This window comes from Mus caroli, unplaced genomic scaffold (genome assembly GCF_978045245.1).
Source record: "Mus caroli unplaced genomic scaffold, Mus_caroli_1 scaffold_1, whole genome shotgun sequence".
NCBI lineage: Eukaryota > Metazoa > Chordata > Mammalia > Rodentia > Muridae > Mus > Mus caroli.
In genome coordinates, this window is record NW_028227256.1 from 179551958 (window position 1) to 179578791 (window position 26834).

A 26834-nucleotide genomic window follows, 5' to 3' on the forward strand; every position below is an offset into this window, starting at 1 on the left:
TCAAAGAATACTATATTTAAAATAATAGCAACCTACAAGGGCTGAAGAGATGGATCAGGGGACAATAGAATTTTCTGTGTAAACCATAAGTACCTGAGTTTGAATCCCCAGCACCCAGTAACAAAGCCAGGCGTGGTTGCATGTGTCTGTGACTCCAGTATTGGGGTGTGATTATGGAACCATTCTGAGACCAACAGGTCTAGCCAAATGGTAAGTTTATGGTTCAAGGAGTCAGGGAGAGCCACAGTGTCTCAAGGCAACATGGTAGAGTGTGACAGAAGACACTTGATATCCTATTCTGGCCTCCCACGTGTGCCCAAGGTGCATGTGTGCACACACACGCATGTATGACACACAGGACTCACAAACCAATTTTATGAATTTAACATCATAGTTTTATCAACAAAATCTACAAGGATTCTGAGACAAAACTAACAACACTAAAATCATAATAATGTGAGGTGTTGTGACTCATGTCCATAATCCCAGTGCTTGGAAGGCAGAAGCAGGAAAAGCAGGAGTTCAAGGAGGATATGACCAGGTTGAGTCAAGCCTGGGCTACATAAGACCTTGTCTCAAAAAAAAAAAAAAAAAAAAAGGAAAGGAGAGGGAAAGGGAAATGGAAAAAGGGAAAGGGAAAGGGAAAAAGGGAAAGGGAAATGGAAAAAGGGAAAGGGAAAGGGAAAGGAAAAGGGAAAGGGAAAGGGAAAAAGGGAAAAAGGGAAAGGGAAAAAAAGGGGAAAAAGGGAAAAAAAGGGAAAAGGGGAAAAAGGGAAAGGGAAAAAGAAGGGAAAGGGAAAAGAAAACTTCTATATTATATTGGTCTGACCAGAGCCAGTATGTTACTGGAATTGACTAGTATCCAAACACATAATGGTAGCAAGCGCTTTGGAATAAGTTCTCTTAGAACATTTGATCACAATTTATCCTCCTCTACATGTAAAAAGTGATTCGAGGTTAATGAACTTTTGCTTTTCTACCAGCTGAGCAAGAGGACCTGGCCTGCCTGTTTTATACAGGGCTATGAGCTGCAGCGGCCTCACCTTCCCGGCACCGTCTGCACCACTCATGATCCAGTTTCTTACTAGATTCTTGTGTCTGTTGTTTTCAGACACTGGCATCAGCTTACCTGGTAGCGAGCGGTCTGTATTTGGGTATTTTGTGGACGTACAGCAATGCGAGTTTATGCCTTGGTCAGATTTAGTTCCTACTGCTCACACCCTAATTCAAAAAGGCAAGTATCATTCTTTTTTAAAAGGCTTTTAATTCTCAAATTCTGGAGGTGTATTAATCCTAAAATTTAGATACATTCTCAATATTGGAGATTACTATATTCTAATATATATCTTTGTAGGTGCAGTTTTATTCACATTTATAAAATATGCCTTTAAATCATCTATGAACATTACTTTCAAAGAAGTGTGTAGTAGGGGCTGGAAGATGGCTTTGAGATCAAGAGCCCTGGCTGCTCTCCCAGAGGACCCAGCTTCTTTTCCCAGCATCCACATGGCAGCTTGTAACTATGGCAGCTTGTAACTATCTGTAACTCAAGACTCAGGGGCTCTGACTCCTCTTCTGCCCGCACTGAGCACCAGGCATGCACCATGCAGACAAAACACCCGTGAATATAAAATGAATTTTAAAAAAGAAAAATGAGTAGCGTATTTAGATATGTGGTAAAACTACAGTGTATGGAGTCTCACCAATAACAGTATCTACTGGTTTAACTAGCTGTGGTCACTGAAGGATAATGAAAAATACCTCTTCAAAAGTAAGAAATGCACACACACAAGACTGGGTACTTTGCTGTAAATGAAACCAGTTCATTTATAATAATAATAATAATAACGATGATGATGATGATGGACATGGTGGTTCAGTATCTGAAATCCCAGCCCTGGAGGCTGAGACAGGATAGCCATTAGTTTGAGTCTAGTCTGGAACACTTAGTGAGCACCAGTCCGGCCATAGCCCCTGACTCGAAAGAGCAACCACAACAACAACAACAACAGCAAGAACAACAAAGTAGAAAAGGATGACTTAGTTTTTACATCATATGTATCCATCTACTCTAAGTTGTTTTCATTTGCAACCTGCTTCTGAGTATCACAGAAGGTCCTTACACTTGTTGGACTGTGAGAACATGGTAGAAGATGAAGGTCAGACCTTAATGACGAGTGTGAAGGCTCCTTTCAGCTTCACAGTGTGTGAACTCAGTACACATTGAACAGAAATCATGTTTTGTTCTCTTTTTTTTTCAAATTGGATCTTTCCCCAAGCTTGACAGCACTAGGCCATGAACAGTGGCTGCAGCTCTCGGCCAGCCCAGTGACCTCAAGACCGCTAACCCATGTGCCCAATCCCAGTGCACTGTGCTGCTAAACTAGGGTATTCTGGGGGTGAGCTGTAGTAAACGCATCTCAGATAGCAATATTTCCAGATTTTCAACTTGCTGTAGGTTTGTTAGCTGTAACCCCATCAACAGTTGAGGAGCGTGTATATAAAGTATTTAATAAATTGACAGGGTGCTGGCGAAGACCAGAGGCAGTGGAAGCTAGGTTGACGAGGCAGCGTCCTCCAGCAGTCTACAGCAGAAGTGGCTGGCTAGCCAGAAGTCCTTGTAGAAGTTTGGAGCTAAGACGAAAGGATGGACTATCCAGAGACTGCCCCACCCGGGGTCCATCCCATAATCAGCCACCAAACCCAGACACTATTGCATATGCCAGCAAGATTTTGCTGAAGGGACCCTGATATAGCTGTCTCGAGTGAGGCTATGCCAGTGCCTGGCAAATACAGAAGTGGATGCTCACAGTCATCTATAGGATGGAATACAGGGCCCCCAATATAGGAGCTAGAGAAAGTACCTAAGAGCTGAAGGGCTCTGCAACCCTATAGGTGGAACAACAATATGAACTAACCAGTACCCCCCAGAGCTCGTGTCTCTAGCTGCATATGTAGCAGAAGATGGCCTCCTGGGCCCTTTCCCTTTTCCCCTTCTTTTTCCCTTCTTAGTCCCTTTTCCCCTTCCCTTTCCCTTCCCTTCCCTTCCTTTCCCTTCCCTTCCCTTCCCTTCCCTTTCCCTTCCCTTCCCTTCCCTTTTCTTTCCTTTTTTCCTTTTTTCCTTTTTTCCTTTTTTCCTTTTTTCCTTTCCTTTTTCCTTTCCTTTTTTTCACTTTCCTTTTTTTTCCTTTCCTTTTTTTCTGTTTCCTCTTTTTCTTTTCCTTCTGGCCTCTGTGTGCACAGTGCAGACATACCTGCAGGAAAAGCACTTGACACAAATAAAATAAAAATACTTACACGGCACAGTCAATTTAAGAAAGAATTTAATAGATCTTTTAAAGGTTTTGGGGTGTGTGTGTGTGTGTGTGTGTGTGTGTGTGTGTGTGTGTGTGACATATGTGCACACACATGTTCGTGGTGAGGGGTGGGGGTGAGGGCACATGTGTCATGGCAATTGTGTGGAGGTAAGCAACACCTTTATAGAGTAGGTCCCCTCCTTCTACCTTTTCGTTGCTTCTAGGGATCAACTCAGCTTGCAAGGTAAGAGTTTCACCACCGAGACATTTCGCTGGCCCAGAATAGGTCTTGTACGAATAAAAAAAATGCAGAATTTAAAAGCAACGCCAGGGCTGGAAAGTTGGCTTCACAGTTAAGAGCACTTGTTGCTCCTGCTGTGAAATTGGATTTGATTCCAGCACCCACATGGTGTCTCATATATGTCTCCTGCTCCAGCCCTGGGGACTCCATCACCCTCTTCAGAATGTGGAGGGCACCAGGCATGCATACAGTGCACAGACATAGTTGCAAGAGCAATACTCAGACACATAAAATAATCAAATAAAATTTAAATAAATAAAACAATCCACTGGAGGAAATAGGGAAGCATTGTCACTATAAAGCATACATTTTAAATTAATGTTATTTTGAAAAAACAAAGTAGTATGGTTATAAAAGAAAATATGTAGATACAGCATTTGGAGATAATTAAACTTTAGTATTTGCTGATGTTATCCAAAAGCATCAGTAAAATTCAAGCATCACCACAAATTATCAATAAAAATTCAAATAATATGAACAAATAGTTGACATGAAAATAAATGACTCCCTTGGCGTGACTCTAACTAAGGAAGTGAAAGATCTGTATGACAAGAACTTCAAGTCCCTGAAGAAAGAAATTAAAGAAGATCTCAGAAGATGGAAAAACCTCCCATGCTCATGGATTGGCAGGATCAACATTGTAAAAATGGCTATCTTACCAAAAGCAATCTACAGATTCAATGCAATCCCCATCAAAATTCCAACTCAATTCTTCAACAAATTAGAAAGGGCAATCTGCAAATTCATCTGGAACAACAAAAAACCTAGGATAGCAAAAACTCTTCTCAAGGATAAAAGAACCTCTGGTGGAATCACCATGCCTGACCTAAAGCTGTACTACAGAGCAATTGTGATAAAAAAAAAAAAAAAAAAAAAAAAAAAAAAACTGCATGGTACTGGTATAATGACAGACAAGTAGACCAATGAAACAGAATTGAAGACCCTGAGATCAACCCACATACCTATGGTCACTTGATCTTTGACAAGGGAGCAAAAACCATCCAGTGGAAAAAAGACAGCATTTTCAACAAATGGTGCTGGCACAACTGGCGGTTATCATGTAGAAGAATGCGAATTGATCCATTCCTATCTCCTTGTACCAAGGTCAAATCTAAGTGGATTAAGGAACTCCACATAAAACCAGAGACACTGAAACTTATAGAGGAGAAAGTAGGGAAAAGCCTCAAAGATATGGGTACAGGGGGAAAATTCCTGAATAGAACAGCAAAGGCTTGTGCTGTAAGATCGAAAATCGATAAATGGGACCTCATAAAGTTGCAAAGCTTCTGCAAGGCAAAAGACACCGTCAATAAGACAAAAAGACCACCAACAGATTGGGAGAGGATCTTTATCCTTAATCAGATAGGGGACTAATATCCAATATATATAAGGAACTCAAGAAGGTGGACTCCAGAAAATCAAATAACCCCGTTAAAAAATGGGGCTCAGAACTGAACAAAGAATTCTCACCTGAGGAATACCAAATGGCAGAGAAGCACCTGAAAAAATGTTCAACATCCTTAATCATCAGGGAAATGCAACTCAAAACAACCCTGAGATTCCACCTCACACCAGTCAGAATGGCTAAGATCAAAAATTCAGGTGACAGCAGATGCTGGCGAGGATGTGGAGAAAGAGGAACACTCCTTCATTGTTGGTGGGATTGCAAGCTGGTACAACCACTCTGGAAATCAGTTTGGCGGTTCCTCAGAAAATTGGACATAATACTACCAGAGGAGACAGCAATACCTCTCCTGGGCATATATCCAGAAGATGTTCCAACCGGTAAGAAGGACACATGCTCCACTATGTATATAGCAGCCTTATTTATAATAGCCAGAAGCTGGAAAGAACCCAGATGCCCCTCAACAGAGGAATAGATACAGAAAATGTGGTACATCTACACAATGGAGTACTACTCAGCTATTAAAAGGAATGAATTTATGAAATTCCTAGGCAAATGGATGGATCTGGAGGGCATCATCCTGAGTGAGGTAACATATTCACAAAGGAACTCACACAATATGTACTCACTGATAAATGGATATTAGCCCAAAAACTTAGGATACCCAAGATATAAGATACAATTTGTTAAACACATGAAACTCAAGAAGAACGAAGACCAAAGTGTGGACACTGTGCCCCTTCTTGGAATTGGGAACAAAACACCCATGGAAAGAGTTACAGAGATAAAGTTTGGAGCTGTGAAGAAAGGATGGACCATCTAAAGACTGCCATATCCAGGGATCCATCCCATAATCAGCTTCCAAATGCTGTCACCATTGCATACACTAGCAAGATTTTGCTGAAAGGACCCAGATATAGCTGTCTCTTGTGAGACAATGCCGGGGCTTAGCAAACACAGAAGTGGATTCTCACAGTCAGCTATTGGATGGATCACAGGGCCCCCAATGGAGGAGCTAGAGAAAGTACCCAAGGAGCTAAAGGGAACTGCAACCCCATAGGTGGATCATTATTATGAACTAACCAGTACCCCAGAGCTCTTGACTCTAGCTGCATTTGTATCAAAAGATGGCCTAGTCGGCCATCACTGGAAAGAGAGGCCCATTGGACTTGCCAACTTTATATGCCCCAGTACAGGGGAATGCCAGGGCCAAGGGGGGGGGGGACTGGGTGGGGGAGTGTATTGGGGACTTTTTGGATAGCATTGGAAATGTAATTGAGGAAAATACCTAATTAAAAAATAATAATAATCAAGTCTAAAGTCTATCTAAAAAAAAAAAAAAAGAAAAGAAATGACTCTCAAATATAAATAGTATTGACTCCATATGAGAAATGAGAAGTAAAGAATTAGATACAACTTTGGAAAGATTAAAAACACTCAATACCTTTGTCATTCAGCTTCTCAAATGATGGTAGGCAGTTTCTCCGTGTCCATCAAAATCACAGATGACAAAATTGATTCGGACTCAGTATACACAGGCCATACGCTCTGCTTATAGTTAATTATTCCAGAAGTCATGTATGAGTTGCCTGTGAGTACTATATAAACTTGGCTTTATTTGTAACAACAAAAGATTGGAAAATTCTATAAATCCCCATCACTTCCACACTGGGGAAAGGCTTATTGAACAGTCATTAAATAATGCTAATAAAAAACTGGGTTGATGTAGAAGGCTCCCTAAAGTCACTAAAATGAAAGTAGAGCAAGTGGCAGGACAGAGCCCACCGTGTGGGAATTAGTAATTAGGGAAGGCGGGCAGAAAGGCCATGTCCACGGGGAGACTCAGCGCCATGTCTCTCTGCGTGCTCTGAATCTGTCTGGCAAATGTCCTATGAAGAATAGACAGCATGGCTGTGCTAACACCAGCTAAGCAGTCAGCTGGACAGCGGGAAGGAGGGGAAGAATTAGGGCCAAGCATTCTTTAAAGGGTGTAAGACAGTAAGGAGAGTAAAGGGGCAATTCCTGGAGCCCAGGGAAAGAGGGAAAGACAGGACCAACGCCAACTCCACACATGCCATGGCATGAACACACACCTACATATAACAGTGCACAGCAGTGACAATAAAGTGATGCTAAGATGCGATTAGGGTAGCATTATAGAGAGCATTCATGTCTGTGAGGGGCTGGTTTGTTTTGGTTTTGCCTGTTCTCTCTCTCTCTCTCTCTCTCTCTCTCTCTCTCTCTCTCTCTCTCTCTCTGTGTGTGTGTGTGTGTGTGTGTGTGTGTGTGTGTGTGTGTTGAATTGTCAGTTTCCTGTGGTTCAGATAAGAAGGTTGAAGGTTCATAAACACTTGTATGATCACAGCTTCCAGAAGAAAGGAGTCTGGAAGATGAGAGGGGCAGCCAGAGAGGTGGGTTCTTAGGAGAGTGGCAGGCAGCTTGGGACTAGCTTCTTTCTAGCAGGACCCACCACACTAGCAGCAGGGTTGGGGCAGGAAAGTCAAGGAGTGTTGCTCTAGGAGCATTGGCAGTGCCTTGGCTGCCTGAGGATGCCAGAGACAGCAATCTCTGACATCCACAAAGACCCTAGGCACATGCCACACAGTGTCCGTCGTGTACCTTGCTGGCTTGTCCAGAGAGTATTACCTAACAAAAGTAATAGGTTCCTATCTCATTTGAGATCATCTGAAGCCTAACAACTGTCTTCTGACCTTAGGGACAACGCTGCTGACTGACTTCCAGGGATCGAGTGAGAACGTGCTGAGAATGAACGAGTATGGGGAGTGCGTGAACTATACGGCTACGAGAGACACCATCTGCCTCTCTTTCCTCATGAGCCTTTTCCTCAGGAACTCCTACCCTGTACTTCTCACAGGTATGAAAATAAGTAACAGAGAGGGGATTTCCAGGTTAGGGAGACATTTAATAATTAATGAGGCTAATCATTTTTAAGTGCACTTAATTAATAGGCCCTAAAAATTCAGAGAGACTAATTTTCACAGTCCTACAAACAGCCTATGAATGCCCATTTTAATATAGGATGTCATAAGCCTGTGTACGTATCTTCCTCCCTTCTTCCCCACAGCGGGTTGGTTTGTTGGTTTGCATGGGCGCTTGATGAGTCTCCCAGCCTGCCACTGAACATGTAATCCTCCTACCTCAGCATCCTAAGTATGGGTTCTCCTACCACTCAAGACTTGGTTGTTATACTTTTTTTTTATCTTTTATCTTTTCATTACATCAAACCCAAAATCTAGAAATAGACACTTTGGATGAGTGTGTGATTGGCCTCCAGAGTTCATGGGCCCTGGTCCTCAGAGGGAGATCACCTGATCTAAGAGTGGCACCTCTGGACACCAGTTGTCCACAGCTCATGGGCCCTGGTCCTTAGAAGGTCAGCCACCTCTGGATACCAATTGTCTGATTAAACTTAAATATGCAATTTGTAAATGTAGTGTAAAAGTTTTCCAATCTTTTTCTATTACCAAAACCAAAGAAATGACTCAAGACAGTTCTTGTTTGTTCTGAGTATCCAGCCCATTGATTATCATTTCCTTGTCCCTGCCCTGTGTTGTAGATCACCAGAGGCAATTAGTAGAGTCTCCCAGGAATATATGCAAAGAACTTGAGTTGCATGGCACTCAGATAACACATAGTTGCGTCTAATTTCCTCTAAGAAAAGTCTTCCTTTTTTTTTTTTTTTTTTTTTTTTTTGTACACTTGGAGCCATGGGCATGGTCTGCTTTAGTAAGTGTGTTATTAAATGCCTCCTTTAGATTGTGTTAGTAAAAAGAAAAATGTAAGGGAGCTGGGTGGTGTGGTGTGTGTCTGCAATTCCAGTACTCAGGAGTCTAAAGCAGGAAGATTGTTTAGTTCGGGACCACCATAACCTACATACGACCCTCCCTCAAAAAAAAAAAATGAGGAGGAAGACTGGAGAGATGGCTCCATGGTTAATAGCCCTTTCTGCTCTCGCATGGGGGCTCGGGTTTTTCCTAACACCCACACCATAGTTCATTACCACCTGTAACTCCAGTACCAGGAGAGTCTACATACAGCCCACCATACAGTACCACCTATACAGCCCTCCTTACAGTACCACCTATACAGCCCTCCATACAGTACCACCTATACAGCCCTCCATACAGTACCACCTATACAGCCCTCCATACAGTACCACCTATACAGCCCTCCTGTGCAAGAGTCCTGCAGGTGCTGCTCATACGCGCACATAAAATGTCTTCTTTGCAATTGGGTTTCGTTTTGTTTGTCAAGGAGTCTCATTGACTGTAGTTCTAGTGTGCTACAAGCAAGAAAGAGTTGTGATGCACTTAAATGAACATTCAATAAAAAGTATAACTGTCTCCTACTCTATCTTTTATAAGAAACACAAATGATGCAAACTATTTGAAAGTTCACATTACAGTGCCAATTAACTGTTCTCCATTTTAAAACAGAAAAGCAGAAAAAGTGCTTTCAATGCAAATTTCCAAGGGGTGAAAGTGACACTGGTTCATCTTAACACATAGACCTATGTCATTTCCAGGTGTGTGGTTCTAACCTGATGTTCTCTCCCCCTAGGCGACTGTGGTGTTGGGAAGAGTATGGCCATCAACAAGATGCTTGAGAAGCTTGAGGGCCGAGGAACACTCGATATCAAATATGGGTCAATTTTAGGAAAAGTCCTGTTACATAATGATATTAAAAGATCAAGGTTGTATATATTAAACTTTAAATTTGGCTTGTCTGGTAAAACTGTGTCTTTGATGTATGCTTGTTGAGTTTGTTCTTACAAAGCAGATCTTTTATATAATGATGGGAATTATTCAAATGAGACAATAAGAGAAAAGTATTCTCCCAATCTCTCCTTAATTTTAATGTTCGTGTTTAATTGACACATAATAAGTGTATATATTTGTGAGACAGAATGGGCTGTTTAGATATATACATGCATTGTAAAATTATGTCAGCTGGTTAGCATACCCATCACTTCATGTCACTTATATACATTTTGTAGTGAGAACACTTAAAATGTGTGCTTCCAGCAGCTTTGCAGATCATGTTGCTGTGTCCTCCATACACACGTGATAGACCTTGAAATCCATCTCCTCCTATTGCACCCTTGGGCAGACACCCGTTTGCTCCCACCTCACCTGAGCCCCTGACACCTACCCCTCTTTCTGCTTCCACAAGATGAACTTCCTTCGGATTCTTAGTATAGTGGAGACTGCAGACTGTAACCCTTTCACCTGGTTTAGTCACTCTTTTTATGGTACTGTACGACTGTTTTGATAAATATGCATCTTATTATATACTTTTTTAATTTTAAATTTTTAAACTATATATCTGCTGGGGGGGATGTGCATATGAATGGGAAAGCCTGGAGGGGACAGAAGAGGGCATCATATGCCCCAAAGCTGGAGTTATGAGTCTTTATGAGCTGCTCAGTGCAAACACTAGGAACGAAACTCAAGTCCTCTGCAGCAGCGGTGGGGCTTTTAACCTCTGAGACATCTCTCCAGGCCTCTGATGACTTCCACTGCCTTGTTCTTTCTTTCCCTTCAGGATTGCTGTGTCTGTTTGGAGTAATGGAATAAACATTGTAACAGTATTACTTTTTCTAAGCCATGAAGACAGGCCATAGTTCCGGATATCTGTGTGACTTTTTGACTTCATTATAGTTCTCAGTACAGTGATTCCTTATTGAGATGATGGCTAAAGCTGTTTCCTCTATTCTGTTACTATGATGTATCACTTTTATTCATTTGTGTATGTTGGACCACCTTTGCATGCTGGGGACAGATCACACTTGGCCATGAAGAGTGGTCTCTTTAATGCACTGTTGGATTGAGTTTGTTAGCTTTCTGTTGAAAATTTGACTTATTTATTTATTTATTTATTTATTTATTTATTTATTTATTTATTTTGCATCTCTGTTCCTAAATGATACTGTCCTGAAATTCTTTACCTGTAGCACTTTTCTGGCTTTCTTACCAGGGCCATGCTAGCCCTTGTGAAATGAGTTTGGAAATATTCCTTCTATGTTAGTATATGAGCCTTAGAATTTAGTGTGAAGCCATACACTTCTGAGATGACTTTTGTTTGATAGGGGATTTTCTTTGTTTCTTTGTTACTGGTTTCGTCTCCATAGTTACTGCTATGCTGCTCTAATTTTTTGTTTAGAAGAAAATCTTTACTTTTCCCACGGTGTTAACAGCTGGATTCATTCCTTTATATCAGAGAAACAGCAATTATTTTAAATTCAACTTTAGAAGGACATATTTTTGCATAACATAAAATGTAGCTATAAACTATTTTCCTCCTAGAAAAAAAATGCACCTTGAATATACTCACATATATTTTTGCATATATGTTTTTGCATAGTATCAGTGTGTTGTAATAGAAATAAATCATCTATTTATAAAACAGACTTTTACAAGGGGCTTGTGCCTATCATTCTGCATTCTGTCTGCCTCTTCCTAAAAGAAAAAATATAAACCTAAGTTTTTCAGATAAAAATTTCTGAGATACACATTTCTAAAATTAAGTCTCACATTGTTTAAATATTAGAGAAGCCTATTTTTTCAGCTGAATTAGAAAATGGAATTTGGAGAGGTCTTAAGACTATAAACATGTAAACAAAAAAAGTAAACATTTTCTTGTGGGAAATCTAAGTAAAATCAATTATCTGTTCTTAATTTGTTAAAACTTTAATACTACAGTTAAAATGATAAACTAATTTCAATAAAACATTTGATTCCAACAGCCTCAGGCAGAATATCAACATCTTGATTGGTGAGCCCACCAAAATAATTGGAGCAGGCCTTGGTAAGTATGAAGTCATGGGATCACTACTGTAGCCACATGCCAGCAATCCCTCACTGTGCGGAGTCACAGGATAAAATCTGGAATTGTTGGTTTCAAACACAGTCTGTGGGAAGTTGTCCAGGACCCATTCAAACTACTGAACAAGCACAGTGGCTCTGGTGGAGGGGGCACTTCTACCCCTGGTAGAAGTGCAAATGAAATCCAGAGGTGCTATCTGGCTGTGGTCTTCCCTGCTTCTCAGCACAGCACAGGAGAAAGCTGTGGTTGTGTAGATCCCTTGTTAGAGTGCACAACAGAAACGGAAGTGCCAGCAGTAGCTGATGTCTCATGCCAGCCACTGTAGCATCGCCCCATGCATCCCCCTGGGTGGGTCTTACCCTGAGAATGAGATTAATTGAAAATATGCTGCATGCTGCTTCCCAGCCATTCGGTCAGAAGTATCTAACATCCATGACAAAGGGTTCATACCACCACATGTGCTATGGTTGCCCACATACAGATTTCAGTGGGAAAGTCTAGAACCATCAAAGCTGCTGCTGCTCTTTTGGAGCACTGTCATTTAAAGGTCAACAACAAGAGAAAATTCCTTAAATTTCACACTCCTGTGAACAAACAAAGCAAAAATCACTTAAACTGTTCTAAATTTGTCTGTCTGTCTTTTTTGGCATCATAGAGCAGAGTGCAAAGAAAGAAGAGGCTAAAGCTAATGACAGCACTGTTATAAATGATAAAGGAATTATAGTCTCCACAATAAATTTTACCAGCACCATGACAGCTGCCAAAACCAAGGAGCTGCTTCTGCGGAAGTTAGTAAGAAGAACCAAAGACATTCTGGGAGCGCCAAAGAACAACAGGGTAAGACGGCCCCTCTACGCCGCCTGCGCACACTAACTGATGAATGAGCTGCTTTGCTTTAGTTAACAGAAAGGAGAATGCACACCCCTGGCTGGGCACTGCTGAAAGACTCCGTTGCAGTAGGTACTTTGATCCTCTAATCAGTGCACTTCTCTTCTGGTACAGTGAGTTGTCCTGGGTGGGACTTACTGAGACCAGAAGACTAAATCAAAATCTGGATAAAGATTGGCTGGAAATTAAATTAGCCACTGAGGTGTTGTTGCTGTAGCTTCTAGCTCATTTTCTTCTTCTGCATGAAGCTCTGAGAGAAAGAGAGACTTCTCAAACCTACAGACACAGAGACTAGAGCACTGGATGCCCTTATTCTCACCTCTAGTCTACTTGGCATGGAATCCATCATCCATTTATTGTCTGAGTCACCATTGGAATTTGTGATCACTCACGCCCATTCAATACTATGAAATTAGCCCAGGTTCAAGAGGTTCCCAAGATCCATAAATAAGCCTGCACAGGCACCGACGAGTCCCTGCACACATTGCTCTGCCACCTAATAGCGGACCTTAACTGTTTGCCTCAGATTCCGTGGACTTCAACTGAAGATTTGGATAGAACTGATAGATGTTTGTTTGCATAAGTAAACTTTAGGGATTTTGAAAGCGTTTCTGCAACTTATAATCACACCATTAGAAAATGCAGGCAAGAATGCAGGCAAGAAACAAGGCTGCTAGACTGTATTAGAGGAGGGGGGACCATTGTTCTCCTCAAATAACAACAACAACAACGGTTAACAATTCAGAAGTTAAAGCAGCTCTCTGTATCTTTGTTTCACAAAACATAAAAACAATCAAAAGAGTTTATTACACAGAGATTATAATCATTACACTTGGCTGCATAATATTTTCCTAGGCAAAAAGTAATATAGATTTAAAACTGGAATGTGTTTCTAAACTTCCCGTCCAACCCAGAGTGCGTATGAAATAGAAAAGGCCAAATTCTATACCAAAGCCAAAAGCCAGCCCATGATAAGAATATGCTTTGTAGTTGGCACACTCGTAAGTGCTGCAGTTAAGCTGCCAAACTGCAGTTATCAGCATCAAACCATCCCCGAGAGCATCGTGCAGTCCTTCTGGGGGCTGAGTTGGACAGAGTTCCTGCTGTTTTGGGCACTCACTGTCCTCTATGACCACATCTGCAAAATAAATTTGATCTTCTGTTTTTAGTCTTTAAAGGCAGGTTATTGCATGCAGTTTCGGTCTTGAGCAGTATCAGAATTAATAGCCACAATTCATAATTTTCTAAAAGGTTGTACTAATTAATTTATTTAAACATTCTGTCTCCCTTAAGATTGTCGTATTTATTGATGACTTGAATATGCCGATAGTAGACGCATGTGGAGCACAGCCGCCCCTGGAGTTGATCAGACAGTTATTAGATATGGGAGGTGTTTATGACACTGAAAGGAACATGTGGAAGGTACAGTATGTGCTAAGATTTTCTCCTCACCAAATGTTCCTAAACGCTTACAGCATCCTGAGTGAACAGCAGAGAAAGCCTGTTTAGGTGACCTTGCTAACGCTAATGGCCAGGCCCTTATTGGATTCCTTCTCTGGAAATCAAAAGCCCTTCATTCCAAAACTGACTTGGCCCATGTTAACTGTCTGATCTCCGATCTCTCCCCTGAAGATGAGATGAGTGTACTGCAAATAGTCTCAGGCAGACTTAAGTCAGGATCCCAGATGAAGTGTGCTCACTAGGACATTGGCTGGACACCAGCCAGACTGTCGGAATTACAGTTCACCTAAAGCAGAGAGAAGGTACCCAATGCAGTCCTCCCCAATGCAATCCTCCCCAATGCAGTCCTCCCCAATACAGTCCTCCCCAATGCACTCCTCCCCAATGCACTCCTCCCCAATGCACTCCTCCCCAATGCACTCCTCCCCAATGCACTCCTCCCCAATGCACTCCTCCCCAATGCACTCCTCCCCAATGCACTCCTCCCCAATGCACTCCTCCCCAATGCACTCCTCCAGGGACAATTTGAGAACGGTGAAAAAAAAAACAGAGAGAGAAAAAACAAAGAAACAAAAAAACAAAACAGGAGGTGGGTCCTGGATCACACAGCCTGAACAAAATCTCTGAAGTGACCAGAGAACAGTCATAGCAGCGGGTCTTTAGTGGGATTTCTGCAGCCCTGACATGGATATGGGAAGAAACAGGAGTGTCAACAATGCCCCATCAGGATAGACCAGATTCTTTTCTGGCTCTACCCAGTATCAGGGTCATAACAATGTTACCTCCAGCATCTGTTCATCCCAGGCCATCACAGATACATTCCTGTGACCACTCAACTCGCCTCTCTGCTAGCCTGTTACATATTGCTCATTTTCCAACAACTCCTTGTATAATTTTATTTTTTAATTTATGTAGAATAATTGGACATACCCATGGGTACAGTATGGCATTTTGCTATATTTATACAAGATGCAACCATGAAATTTGAGCATTTAGCTCATGAATCACCACAAACATTTATCATTCCCTTTAAAGAATGGCATCCAGAGATCCTCTCACCTAGTGATTTGGGGATGTACAGTAGGGTTGTTACTCAGTTGCAAAGTAGGACTCTAGAATTTTCCCTGCTGTCTATAACTTGGTGTCTGTTGTCCAGCCTGTCCCCATGTCTGTCCCTGCTACCCTTCACAGTCCTCTGAAATCACCTTTCTTTAGTGAGATATACAGGATCCTACTTTGTATTTTAATTGATGTTGTATTAGCATACAAAACAATGGGCTTCATTTGAACATTTTCATACATTGTATTCTTTTGAACATTTTCATACATTGTACCGCTCTGACTTGTCTCCCTTCTTCCTCCCTCTCCCTTTTTCTCCACTTTGGTCTCTTCCCTCCTCCCCCCTCCCCCCAAATAGTTCCACTTATGTTTTCATGTCAAATCTGAATTTTCCCTCCCCTATTCGTACATACCCTTCCTTCTCCTTTCATGGGCCCCTTATACATTCATGTCATGTGCATGCGTGTGTGTGTGTGTGTGTGTGTGTGTGTGTGTGTGTGTGTGTGTGTATGTATGTGTTTTGTATTTAAATCTAGAAAACACAGCATTTTCCTTTATGTGTTTGTCTTTGTGTAATAGTGACCTTTGGTTCTACCTACTGCCTTTCAAATGATTTGACTTCATTTTCCTGTTTTTTATTTTTAATTATGTGTGTTGAGTTCAGGTCTGTATGGGTATGTGTACCTGACTGCAGTTACCTATGGAGGACAAAGTGGGTGTTGGATCCCTTGGTGCTAGACAGACTTAGGGGCAGTTGTGAGCTGTAGAATGTGGGTTAGGGAACCAAACTTCAGTTCTGTGCAAGAGAGATATGTACTCCTAACCATGAAGACATATATCCAGCCCAAATTCACTCTTTTTTTTATATCTTTTTAATCTTTTTATTAGATATTTTCTTTATTTACATCTCAGATGTTATCCTCTTTCTTGGTTCCCCCCAAACCCCCTATCCTATCCCCCCTCCCTCTGCTTCTATGAAGGTATTCCCCACCCACCCTCTCCCATCTTCCTGCCCTGGCATTCCCCTACACTGGGGCATCAAGCCTTCACAGGACCAAGGGCCTCTCTTCCCACTGATGTCCGAAAAGGCCATCCTCTGCTACATATGCAGCTGGAGCCATGGGTCCCTCCATGTGAACTCTTTGGTTGGTGGTTTAGTCCCTGGGAGCTCTGGAGTGCCTGGTTGGTTGATATTGTTGTTCCTCCTATGGGGCTGCAAACTCCTTCAGCTCCTCAGTCCTTTCTCTAACTCCTCCATTGGGGACACCGTACTCAGTCCAATGGTTGACTGTGAGCATCCATCTCTATTTATCAGGCTCAGACAGAGCCTCTCAGGAGACAGCTATATCAGGCTCACTCTTCTTTATAACTAGATAAAATTGTACTACTATGGGGCTGGGTGTCTTTTTTCCTTCTACATGTTCCTTTCCAGTTGTCCAGAGACAGTTTATTGGAGAACTGCCTTTTCCTAACTGGCTACTTTGGCATTTGGCTTGTTTTTGGTTTTCTAAGACTTTGGAATGCATCATTAAGCTATTGATTTGGGATCTGATTTTTATTTCTTATTCCTTTTAAGTCATCATACAAAATAAGGAGTTTCATTACAGTATTTTCACACATGTGTATAGTTATTTGGGGTTTATAATTCACTCCCCTCTCCACTTTCTCCTCTTGGTTTTTTTTAATATAAACATTCACAGCTACAAACTGCACCTCAGCAGCTTCCTTCATTGCATCCCAAAGACTGATGAGCTGAACTTTCAGTCTCATTTGATTCTAGGAAGGTTTTTATTTTCACTCTGATTCTTCTAGTTACTCAATGGTCATTCAAGAGTATATAGTTTAATCTCTTGGGTTTCTCTTGTGTCTGATTGTGGGAAGCCACATGTGCCGTTGCAGGGTGGCACTGGCTTCCGCTGGCCACCACGCATACATAGGCAGTAAAGTTTTTTTTTTTTTTTTTTTTTTTTTGCCAAGATGAAGTTTTGAGAATTAACCAAAATCAACCAATCAGATGAGAGAGAAGTTAACCAATCAGATGAGAGAGAAGTTAACCAATCAGATGTAGGCATGCAAATGAGGTGGTAAGCATAACCCAAGCACAACCAATCTGGGTGTGAGACACACCTCTCCTAGGCCTATATAAGCAGCACCAGTTCTGGGCTTGGGGTCTCTTCGCCTCTGCAATCAAGCTCTCCCAATAAACGTGTGCAAAAGGATCCTGTTGCAGCGTCGTTCTTGCTAGTGAGTCAGGCACGCACAAGATCTGATTTTATTTCATAATAGCCCCATAAAAAAATTACTTCAATGCATTTGCATTTTGCTGAGACTTGCCTTATGGGCTAAAGTGTGAACAGTTTTTTAAAGTTCCAGATGCTGTTGAAAGTAATATGGATTTCACAGCTGTTGTTTGAACTGTTCTGCAAATGTCTGTTAAATTCATGTGCTGTAGGTTATTCTGAAGTTCCCTTATTGACCTATTGATGAGAGTGCGTTGTTGACATCATGCAATGTCATTATATCAGGACCTATTTGTCCTTTATGTCCATTAATGTTTTATTAAAGTCCCAATGTTTGAAGAACATGTATGTACAATTTTTACAGCTTCTAGGTGCATTGCTCATTTGTTAATATATGATAGTTGTCTCATATCTCTTCTGATGGGTTTTGGCTGACATATAATTCACATTAGCTATCAAAGTAGTTATGCCAGAATGGTTTTTACTTTCATTTCTTGGTTGATTAATTTCCATACTTTCTTTCACAGTTTCTTTTTTGAGTCAGCTGTATTTTTTACAGCATACTATCCAACTTACAAGTCTACATTATTTAATTGGGGAATTAAAACATTTATAGTTAGAATTATTAGTGGGAAATGTCTGGTATTGCATTTTTTAGATCCTCCAAATTAATGAGATCATGCAGTGTTTGTCTTTCTGTGTCTGGCTTATTTTGCTTAGCATAAGTCTTCTGGGATCATTTGTGTTGTTATAAGTGACAGGACTTCCTTTTCTTAAGATTTAGTGGAATTTCATTGCATATATACACCATATTTTCTTTATCCACTAGTGGGCCTTTAAATTGATTCTGGTTTTTGTTTTCTGTTGTTAATAGTGCAATGAATGCAGCTATATTTTATATGCTGATTTTATCTCTGTTGAATATGTGTGTATGAATATATATTCAATAGTGTGATCATTGGAACATTTAGCAATTCCATTTTAATGAGGAGCCTATGCCCTGTTTTTCCTAATATCTGTGCTAATTCCAGTCCCTCTAGTAGTTTATGAGACCTCAGCCTCATCAACCTTCTCCATTTCTTGTCTTTTTGCTAGTAGCTGTTCTAACTGGGATAAAATGATAGCTCGTGATTGTTTTTATTTGACTCTCCCTAATGGTCAGTGATACATGCAACATTTATTTTCATTCACCTGCTGTTTATGTTTTCTTTTGTTAAAATGTTTCCCAAATTTTAATTGAATTGTTTGTGGTAGGAGGGCTCTTGGGCTATTTGAGTTCCTTGTATACCCTAGATGGTAACACTTTGCCAACATCTGCTTACAAAGTCTGTCAACTACTGTGCTGTGCTGGAACTTCCTGCTTAGATTAATCCCACCTGTCTACGTTAGTCTTGTGCTTGTGAGCTCCCAGGCCAGTGTCATGATGTATTCCCCTGTGTTTTCTTCTAATAGTTTCACATTTGGAAGTGATTGTCATTTTTTTTTTAATGGGCTACTTCCTGATGGCATTTAGAAAGGCTGCTAGAAGTAGCTTGAAGTTAAATTTATTGGCAGGTTACCTGTAAGAACACAGGTTTCTATTACCATTGTAACTTTTTTATAGTAAATAGTAATCTAAATGTCTGCCTAAATTCTTCAACTTGGGGCTGGGATGTGAATATTTGTGTTACTTCTTATAGATGCGTTCTCCTTTAAAACTCTTCCCACAGAGTATTCAGGATCTCTCTCTAATTGCTGCTTATACCTCTTCTGTCAGTGGGAAGGAGATCAGTCCCCGTCTCCTCAAACACTTCTCCACGCTGGTGTTGCCTCATCCTCCACAGAGTGCCCTATGTACGGTATTCCAGGTGATGTATCTGGCCCTCCCTCCCTACTTCCACTGGGATAGAACCAGGTTCTCAAGAACGCTATAATACTCTACTACACTGGTTGGTTTCTGTCAACTGGACACAAACCTAGACATACCTGGGTATCTTCTCTTTTTGTGTGTAGGGGTTGAAAAAGAGTTTTGCTACATGGCCCCAGCTATCCTGGAACTCTCTCTGTAGACCAGACTTGCCTGGAACTCAGAGGTCCGCCTGCCTCTGGCTCCCACGTGCTGGGATTAGAAAGTGGGGTATGATCTAGATTGGTATTGATGTGGAAGGACCCAGCCCACTGTGGGTAATGCCACCCCTGAACAAATGGTCCTATGGTGTATAAGAAAGCAGGTTAAATGAGCCAGGAGGAGCAAATCAATAAGCAGCACCCACTCCATGGCCTCTATGTCAGTTCTGCCTCCAAGTTCCTGCCTTGAGTCAATGCCCTAGCCTTCTTTGGATGGTGGTCTATGAACTATAAGATAAAATAAACCCTATCTTCCCTGACAGAAGCCATCTAGGAAAGGCTATGGCAAGCCAGTGAATTTTCTGGACACGGCCCACTGTTTTGCAGGGCTGGGATGGGTGAGCTCTGAGAGGGAAAGACCCTGAAGACTTTGTCCCAGAATTGCTTCTCACTGCTGAGAGGCCTTTCCTGCCCCTACTCCATAGCTTGATGATTTCCTAGGTATTTATCCACCCTATTGGGCAAATTTCGTACAGAATCAATATGAAGACATACTTTCATGTAGTAATGCTGTTTAGATGAACTGATGATTTCATAATTCCTAATAATGATTTTAGAGAACTTGTAAATTGATACAAGTCTTCCCAAGCCCCCTATAGAATACAAGCTGCAAGTAGAGTTCTGTAAACCTTCACGTGTCATAGACTAATTGCACTAGGAAAAGAAAGCAGGCTCGGGACACATAAATGACCAAGAAAACAAACAAACAAACAAAAAATTCATTCTAAGTCAGGTCCAAGATGAAGCCATAGGTGTGCACTATAATAAAGCAAGGCCATGTAAAACTATTGCTTTGAACTTATAATGAACTTATAGACTGAAACACTGCTTTGAATTTATAATCTACATTCTGCCATAACTCCCGTTTGTGTAACATTTTATCTATGAGGTATTTTTTTTTCTTACATAGAAGACTTTTGTGTAAAACTCTATAAAAAGCTGAAAGCAAAAGTAAAGCTTGGTGTAGCCCTTTTTCTGCTTCCTCCAGAGTGTGTATGTCTGTGTGTGTGCCCGACTTTCTTTCTTTCTTTCCCTTTCTCTCTGATTCACAAAGAGTTAATGAACTTAGAGCCCTTGCCTGGCCAGTGAGAGGTACCTGAGTCAAGAGCCCAAGTAACTAAGTTTCTTTCCTCAACCCCCTGCTGCTGTCAGCAGAAGTCAGTTGCCAGAAGCCATTAGCCTGTGGCCTGGGGAGAGCAAGAGAGGGTTAAGTCGTCAGCCCAGGAAGAGAGAGTCAAGAGACTAGAGAGCATCAGCCTCTGGCCCTCCCATCTGTGACCCAGCTCAGTGCCTGACTGTCAGGGCAGGGTATACACAGGTTTCCACCTCGCTCGCCTTCTACTTGGAAAAAAACAGATCATTAGATGGAGAAGTATGAGACTTAAGGCCACTAACACTGAGAAATTATTCTTGTCTTCACAAATATTATTTCTCCTGTATTTTCTGGACTATTATGACTCATCTCAATGTTGAAATCACTTTGACTGTTCACAAGAAATGTGGGTGGTATGTATCTAATGCAGTCCCGAGAGGCGATTCTCCTGACTGGGGTCCTGCACGTCTGGCACGGAGCTTGGTCACTACCTCATAAGTGTGAGCACTGTGTTCCAATCCATGAACTTTCTCATAAGAGGCAGGATCTCCTCGGCCAGCCCGGCTTGGCTCCCACATGGACTTTCTTCTAGAGCAGTTGTTCTTTTGGGTGTAGCCTATGGTCACCTGCATCAGAATCACCAGGGGTTTGTATAAAATTGGTTTTAATATACCTTTAAAGCTTCTAAAGAAAGGAAATGCAAGATTAATTTTGAAGACAGTTACTATATTCTATGCAACCTCACACATCAGATGTATAAATTTCCTTGTACTTCAGTTTGAGCCATCTTTCCAATGAGGACCTTCTGGACTCTCTAAGGAAAGGCCATGTGTATAGCCATCCAGATGAGGTAACATTCTATCACTTGCCTCTCTGGCAAGCAAGAAGATGAGAGAGTACCACAACTGATGTGTGCACAGAGGTGGGACACCAAATTGTCCCCAAAGAATACACATTACATCCCTTATAGGCCACGTGACAAACTATGATCTCTGGTATCATCTTTGGTGCCCACACCCAAAGTGCCTTTGCACTCATGCCACCATCCTAGTAAAATTAGCCGCAGCCTACATTTACATGTTTAACTAAAGATAAAATTCTCTCTTTAAAGGCTCACTTGGGAATGTATTTCTCCATCAATAACTTCGTAAACGAGGTTCAGAAATGCAGAGATCAGATTGTGTTCTGCTCCCTGGCCATATATTATGAAGTCTGTAAGAAACTGTTGCCAACGCCAACCAAATGCCACTATATATTTAATCCCAGAGACATGTTTAAGGTTTGTTGTGAAATTAGTTCTCTAGCTTATTTTTAACATTTAAATTGAGATGTAATTTTGCTGCATTGAGTCTCTGTCTCCCTCCCTCCTTCCCCTCCTACCTCTCTGTTGGTACTACCCACATCAGATTGTCAGAAGGTATGAAAAGGGACATTCACAGTGGCAATGTGTGCCACACACAATGTCCACTGAAGAGAATTGTTCAAATAATGTGAAGCAGAGGGTCCATTAATAAACCCAGTGAGGCTGTGAGAGGACCAGCTGGGATCCTGGGCAGAGGAAATGACAAGGTCATAGTGTGGGTGAAATGGCAAGTCATAGTGTGGGGTTGGGTTTGGCTTTGTCTGGGGGAGTTTCCTGTGGCTGCAAGGAAGTGAACCTATGTAAGTCCTTCAAGCCCATCTGTGAGTTAACCAAATAATTACCCAGGAGCCACACTATCGGAACGTGCCTTTGATCCCAGCACTTGGGAAGCAGAGGTAGGGAGATCGGTTGAGTTCCAGGGCAGCCAAGACTACACAAAGAAACCTTGTCTTAAAAAGACAAAAAAGGGAGAAAGGACAGAGAGAGAGAGGAAAGGAAGAGAGGGAGGGGAGGAGAGAAAGAAAGAATTGAATAGTATCTTTCTTCCCTTGCTGTAGAAGGTTGGCCCTGATTTGCACTGGTGTTCTTAATCTAAACTTAAAATGTTGAATACATCAATATTAGAAAGCACCTCACAGCCGTGTGTGGTAGCTCCTTTAATCCAGTACTCGGAGGTGAAGCAGGAAGATCTCAGAGTTCGAGATCAGCCTGGACTACAGGCAAGCCAAAGCTGCAGAGTGAGACCCTGTCTCAAAGAAAAAACAAAAAACAAAAGCTTTTAATAAAAAGTCCCTCCCTGTGATCCGTGTGGCAGCATCTGCCCAGCTATGGCTTCTGATCCTGGTAAGCCTCTCTCAGAGGTTCCTGAGACACTATCGTCCTGTAGCTATTTTCTGTGGCTTTAACTCACCTGTCCCATAAAAACATTCAGATTGTCACTTACAGAAATCAATGAATCTTACCTTGGAAAGTCTATGTGTTTATGTAACATACACCAGCAAATGTTGGTCATGTGTTACCTTTTGGTCTCTCAGCTTCTGCTAGGATTGATGCAGGCAGATAAGAATGTAATTAACTCCAAAGAGATGGCTGCTCTGCTCCTAGTTCACGAAGCCAGCCGCGTGTTTCATGATCGTTTGATTGATCACAGCGAGAAAAGCCTTTTCTACCAGATTCTGTCAACAGAACTCCAGAATCATCTACAGGTACGTTGGAAAACATCTCAAGTGGAATCTTGTGTACACACACACACACACACACACACACACACACACACGGTGTTATTTTATGAATGTCCTCAGGTATGTCTCTAATACTAATGAAAGCAACTTGGTTTTAAGAATTCCATTCTTAAAGATGTCTGAGAGCAAAGCTTGAACTATGAGGAAAACGATCAAGTCTTGCTTCCTATTAATGTTCCAGTTGTTCAGGACCCACATGAAGACCAAGCTGTACATCTGCTACATATGTGTGGGGAGGCCTAGGTCCAGCCTGTGTATGTTCTTTGGTTGGTAGTTCAGTCTCTGAGAGCCCCAAGGGTCCATGCTAGTTGACTCTGTTGGTTTTCCTGTGGAGTTCCTATCCCCTTTAGGCCTACAGTCCTTCCTCCTATTCTTCCATAAGCATCCCCAAGCTCCATCCACTGTTTGGCTGTGGGTGTCTCCATCTGTCTGAGTCAGCTGCTGGGTGGAGCCTCTCAGAGGACTGCCACACTAGACTCCTGTCTGCAAGCATAACAGAATATCATTAATAGTGTTAGGGGTTGGTGCTTGCCCATGGGATGGGTCTCAAGTTGGGCTGGTTATTGGGTGGCCATTCCCTCAGTCTCTGCTCCATCCCCATCCCTGAATTTCTTGTAGACAGGACAAATTTTGGGTTGAAAGTGGTGGGTTGGTGTCCCTATTGCTCCAATGAGGTCCCATATCCCCAGTGCTGTGAGTCACAGCTAAACACACCCCTATTGATTCTTGGGCACCTCCCTAATCCCAGGTCTCTGTCTGGAGATGCCCCCTACCTCCCAACCCCTGTCAGCTGCAGATTTCCATTCATTCTCATGGCCATCTGGCCATTCCTCCTGAGATTCAAGCAACCTCACTTGGGCCTTCAACCTTGTTTAGCTTCTTTGGGTCTGTGGAGTGTAGCATGGGTATCTTGTATTTTATGACTAATATCCACTTATAAGTGAATACATACCGTGTGTTTCCTTTTGGGGCTGGGTTACCTCACTCAGGAAGATATTCTCAAGATCCATCCCTTCGCCTGCAAAATAAATGACATCTTTATTTTTAATAGCTAAGTAATAGTCCATTGTGTAGATGTACCACATTTTCAGCATGTGCTGTCACTTGAATGTTTGATCTTAGCCATTCTGACTGGTGTAAGATGGAATCTCAGAGTTGTTTTGATTTGCATGTCTCTGATGACTAAGGGCTTTGGATATTTCTTTAAGTGCTTCTTAGCCTTTTGAGATTCCTCTGTTGAGAATTCTCTTTTTAGTTCTGTGCCCCATTTTTTAATTGGGTTGGTTGGGTTGTTGATGTTTAACTTCTTGAGTTCTTTATGAATTTTGGCTTTTGGCCCTCTGTCAGATGTAGGGTTGGTGAAGATAATTTACAATTGTTTCTTTTCTTTTCTTTTCTTTTCTTTTCTTTTCTTTTCTTTTCTTTTCTTTTCTTTGTTTGTTTGTTTTTTGTTTTTCGAGACAGGGTTTCTCTGTGTAGCCCTGGCTGCCCTAGAACTCACTTTGTAGACTAGGCTGGCCTCAAACTCAAAAATCCACCTGCCTCTGCCTCCCAAGTACTGGGATTAAAAGCGTGTGCCACCACTCCCGGCTTAGAATTGTTTCTAATGCATAGTGATACACCTAAGCTATTATGATACTGAAAAAATACTCTTACATCTATAATTTATTTATTAAATTTATTTATTAAACGTATATAGGTGTCATCTGTATGTACGCCACAAGAGGGCATCAGATCCTATAAAACAATAGTTATAGACAGATTTGAGCCCACCCCCACCACCCCCCCACACACACACACACACACACACGTGTAGGTGCTGAGAATTGAACCCAGGATCTCAGAAGAGCTGCCAGTTTTCATAACCACTGAGCCATCCCTCTAGCCTCCTTACATTTTAAATACAGGCAAGGAATTTGGTGAAAATAACATGAACCTTAAGAGAGAGATTTGAATCTATAGGTTTAGACGTCTAACCCTGCATCATGCTACCCTGGGACTGTGAAATATTCAACATGCTGGAAACCATTCCTCATCAGAGTTCATCACACCCTCTCCACCATCAAGATGCCCTCGTGTTGGCCTTAGTGCCCATGCCTGCATGTATGCCAGAAATCTGAGTGCACCCCCCTGTATTCCAACCAGAATACAGCATATTATCCACCACCTCCGCCTTCACAGCTGCATGTCCCCTCCCGTGGCTCATCCCTGGCCATGGCCATTGTTCAAGACTCAGGTCATGGACATCACACTAAGTGAGATAATGCAGACTCAGAAAGACCAGTCCCACTGTGAGCACAGTCTAAAGAGGTCCACCGCTTAGAAGCAGGGAAGGTGGGCATAGGAAGAACGGGACAATGGTGCCTCTCTTACACAGGATGGAGAAGTCTGTGAGAACTCTTGGACACACTGATGCATATTTAGTTATTATCTCACATTATAAAGACATTGTATTCCCTACATATATGAAACTACAATTTGTCAATTTACAGTGTGGATCAGTTTTTAAACTCAGCACATACTTTTGACATTTTGGTCTTGCGCGTGTCCCACTCGACCAGCAAGAACGACACGGCACACAAGTAGGATCCTTCTGCAGCCAAGCTTTAATGCATCTTGAGAGGGAGAGCATAAGCTTACACACGGATGCGAAGACTCTGAGGAACCCAGCCCTGTGCCTTATATAGAATTTTTGTCCCGCCTCTGACGTGGCGCATCCTCACAGGGCCATTTCCAAACGGACCAGATAACGTACTTAACGGGTGTATGTCCTCGAGGACAGGGACTATCCAGAGACATGTGCAGTAAGCCTTTTTACTTGTTCAAACACCCAGCTCATGTGCCATCTTGTAATGGCGAATGTGGGAGCGGCTTTCCACATCTCCTCCTTTTGTTTTAATTTTAAGGCCACCCAAGCGATCGAGAGTGAGGGTGGAGGTCAAATTCCCAGTGTGCAAGATAGGTCTTACACAGGGTCCTCCTCTTAGACTCTTCGCCCAGAGGAACCCTGGCCTGACCCTATGTCGTTTTTCCTGGGAGAAGGAAACTTGGACATATAACCTTCGTATAGATGACATGCCCTCCTGGAAGAGGTTTTAACAGCCGCTTTGCCCCTTCCACTGCAGTGCTTAGCCTCGCAACTCTCCTTGGGCTGCTGAAGCGCACTCACTCTGTCCCGTGCAATGAGACTAGCCTCGTGGGGTGCAAGAGCTGAGTGGCCAGCGACCTTTTACTATACATACTGGGTCCAAGTTCGGCTCCACACTTCTCTAGAAGGTACCCATCCAAGCCTCATAAGATATGGTAATAATATCTTTCTTTCTTTCCTGACAAATCTTGAAATTTTGAATGCCCTGTGAGTATTGGCCACGCTCAACCACCGGGACAATCCTATTCAATCCACCCTGCCTCCCACAATCCCTTTCTTCGTTTTTCCTGTCTTCATTCTGAGGTAATTCCAGGTTTCTGCAGCCTCAAGCAATTTCGCAATCAATGCTGGTTATTCTTAATATCCTCTCTCTCATAGGCAGCAATC

At 42.0% G+C, this 26834-nt stretch overlaps 1 protein-coding gene across 1 annotated transcript in view; it reads left to right on the plus strand.

The window, feature by feature from the left end:
• Positions 1-26834, plus strand: part of Dnah14 (dynein axonemal heavy chain 14) — a 258755-nt gene that overhangs the window by 141242 nt on the left and 90679 nt on the right. Inside the window, exons 44-52 of the mRNA XM_021185047.2 lie at positions 1112-1234; positions 7719-7877; positions 9584-9716; positions 11769-11830; positions 12504-12685; positions 14030-14158; positions 19206-19343; positions 21807-21974; positions 23093-23263. Of these exons, the coding sequence (XP_021040706.1) occupies positions 1112-1234; positions 7719-7877; positions 9584-9716; positions 11769-11830; positions 12504-12685; positions 14030-14158; positions 19206-19343; positions 21807-21974; positions 23093-23263 (1265 nt within the window). The remainder of the gene's footprint in view (positions 1-1111; positions 1235-7718; positions 7878-9583; positions 9717-11768; positions 11831-12503; positions 12686-14029; positions 14159-19205; positions 19344-21806; positions 21975-23092; positions 23264-26834) is intronic.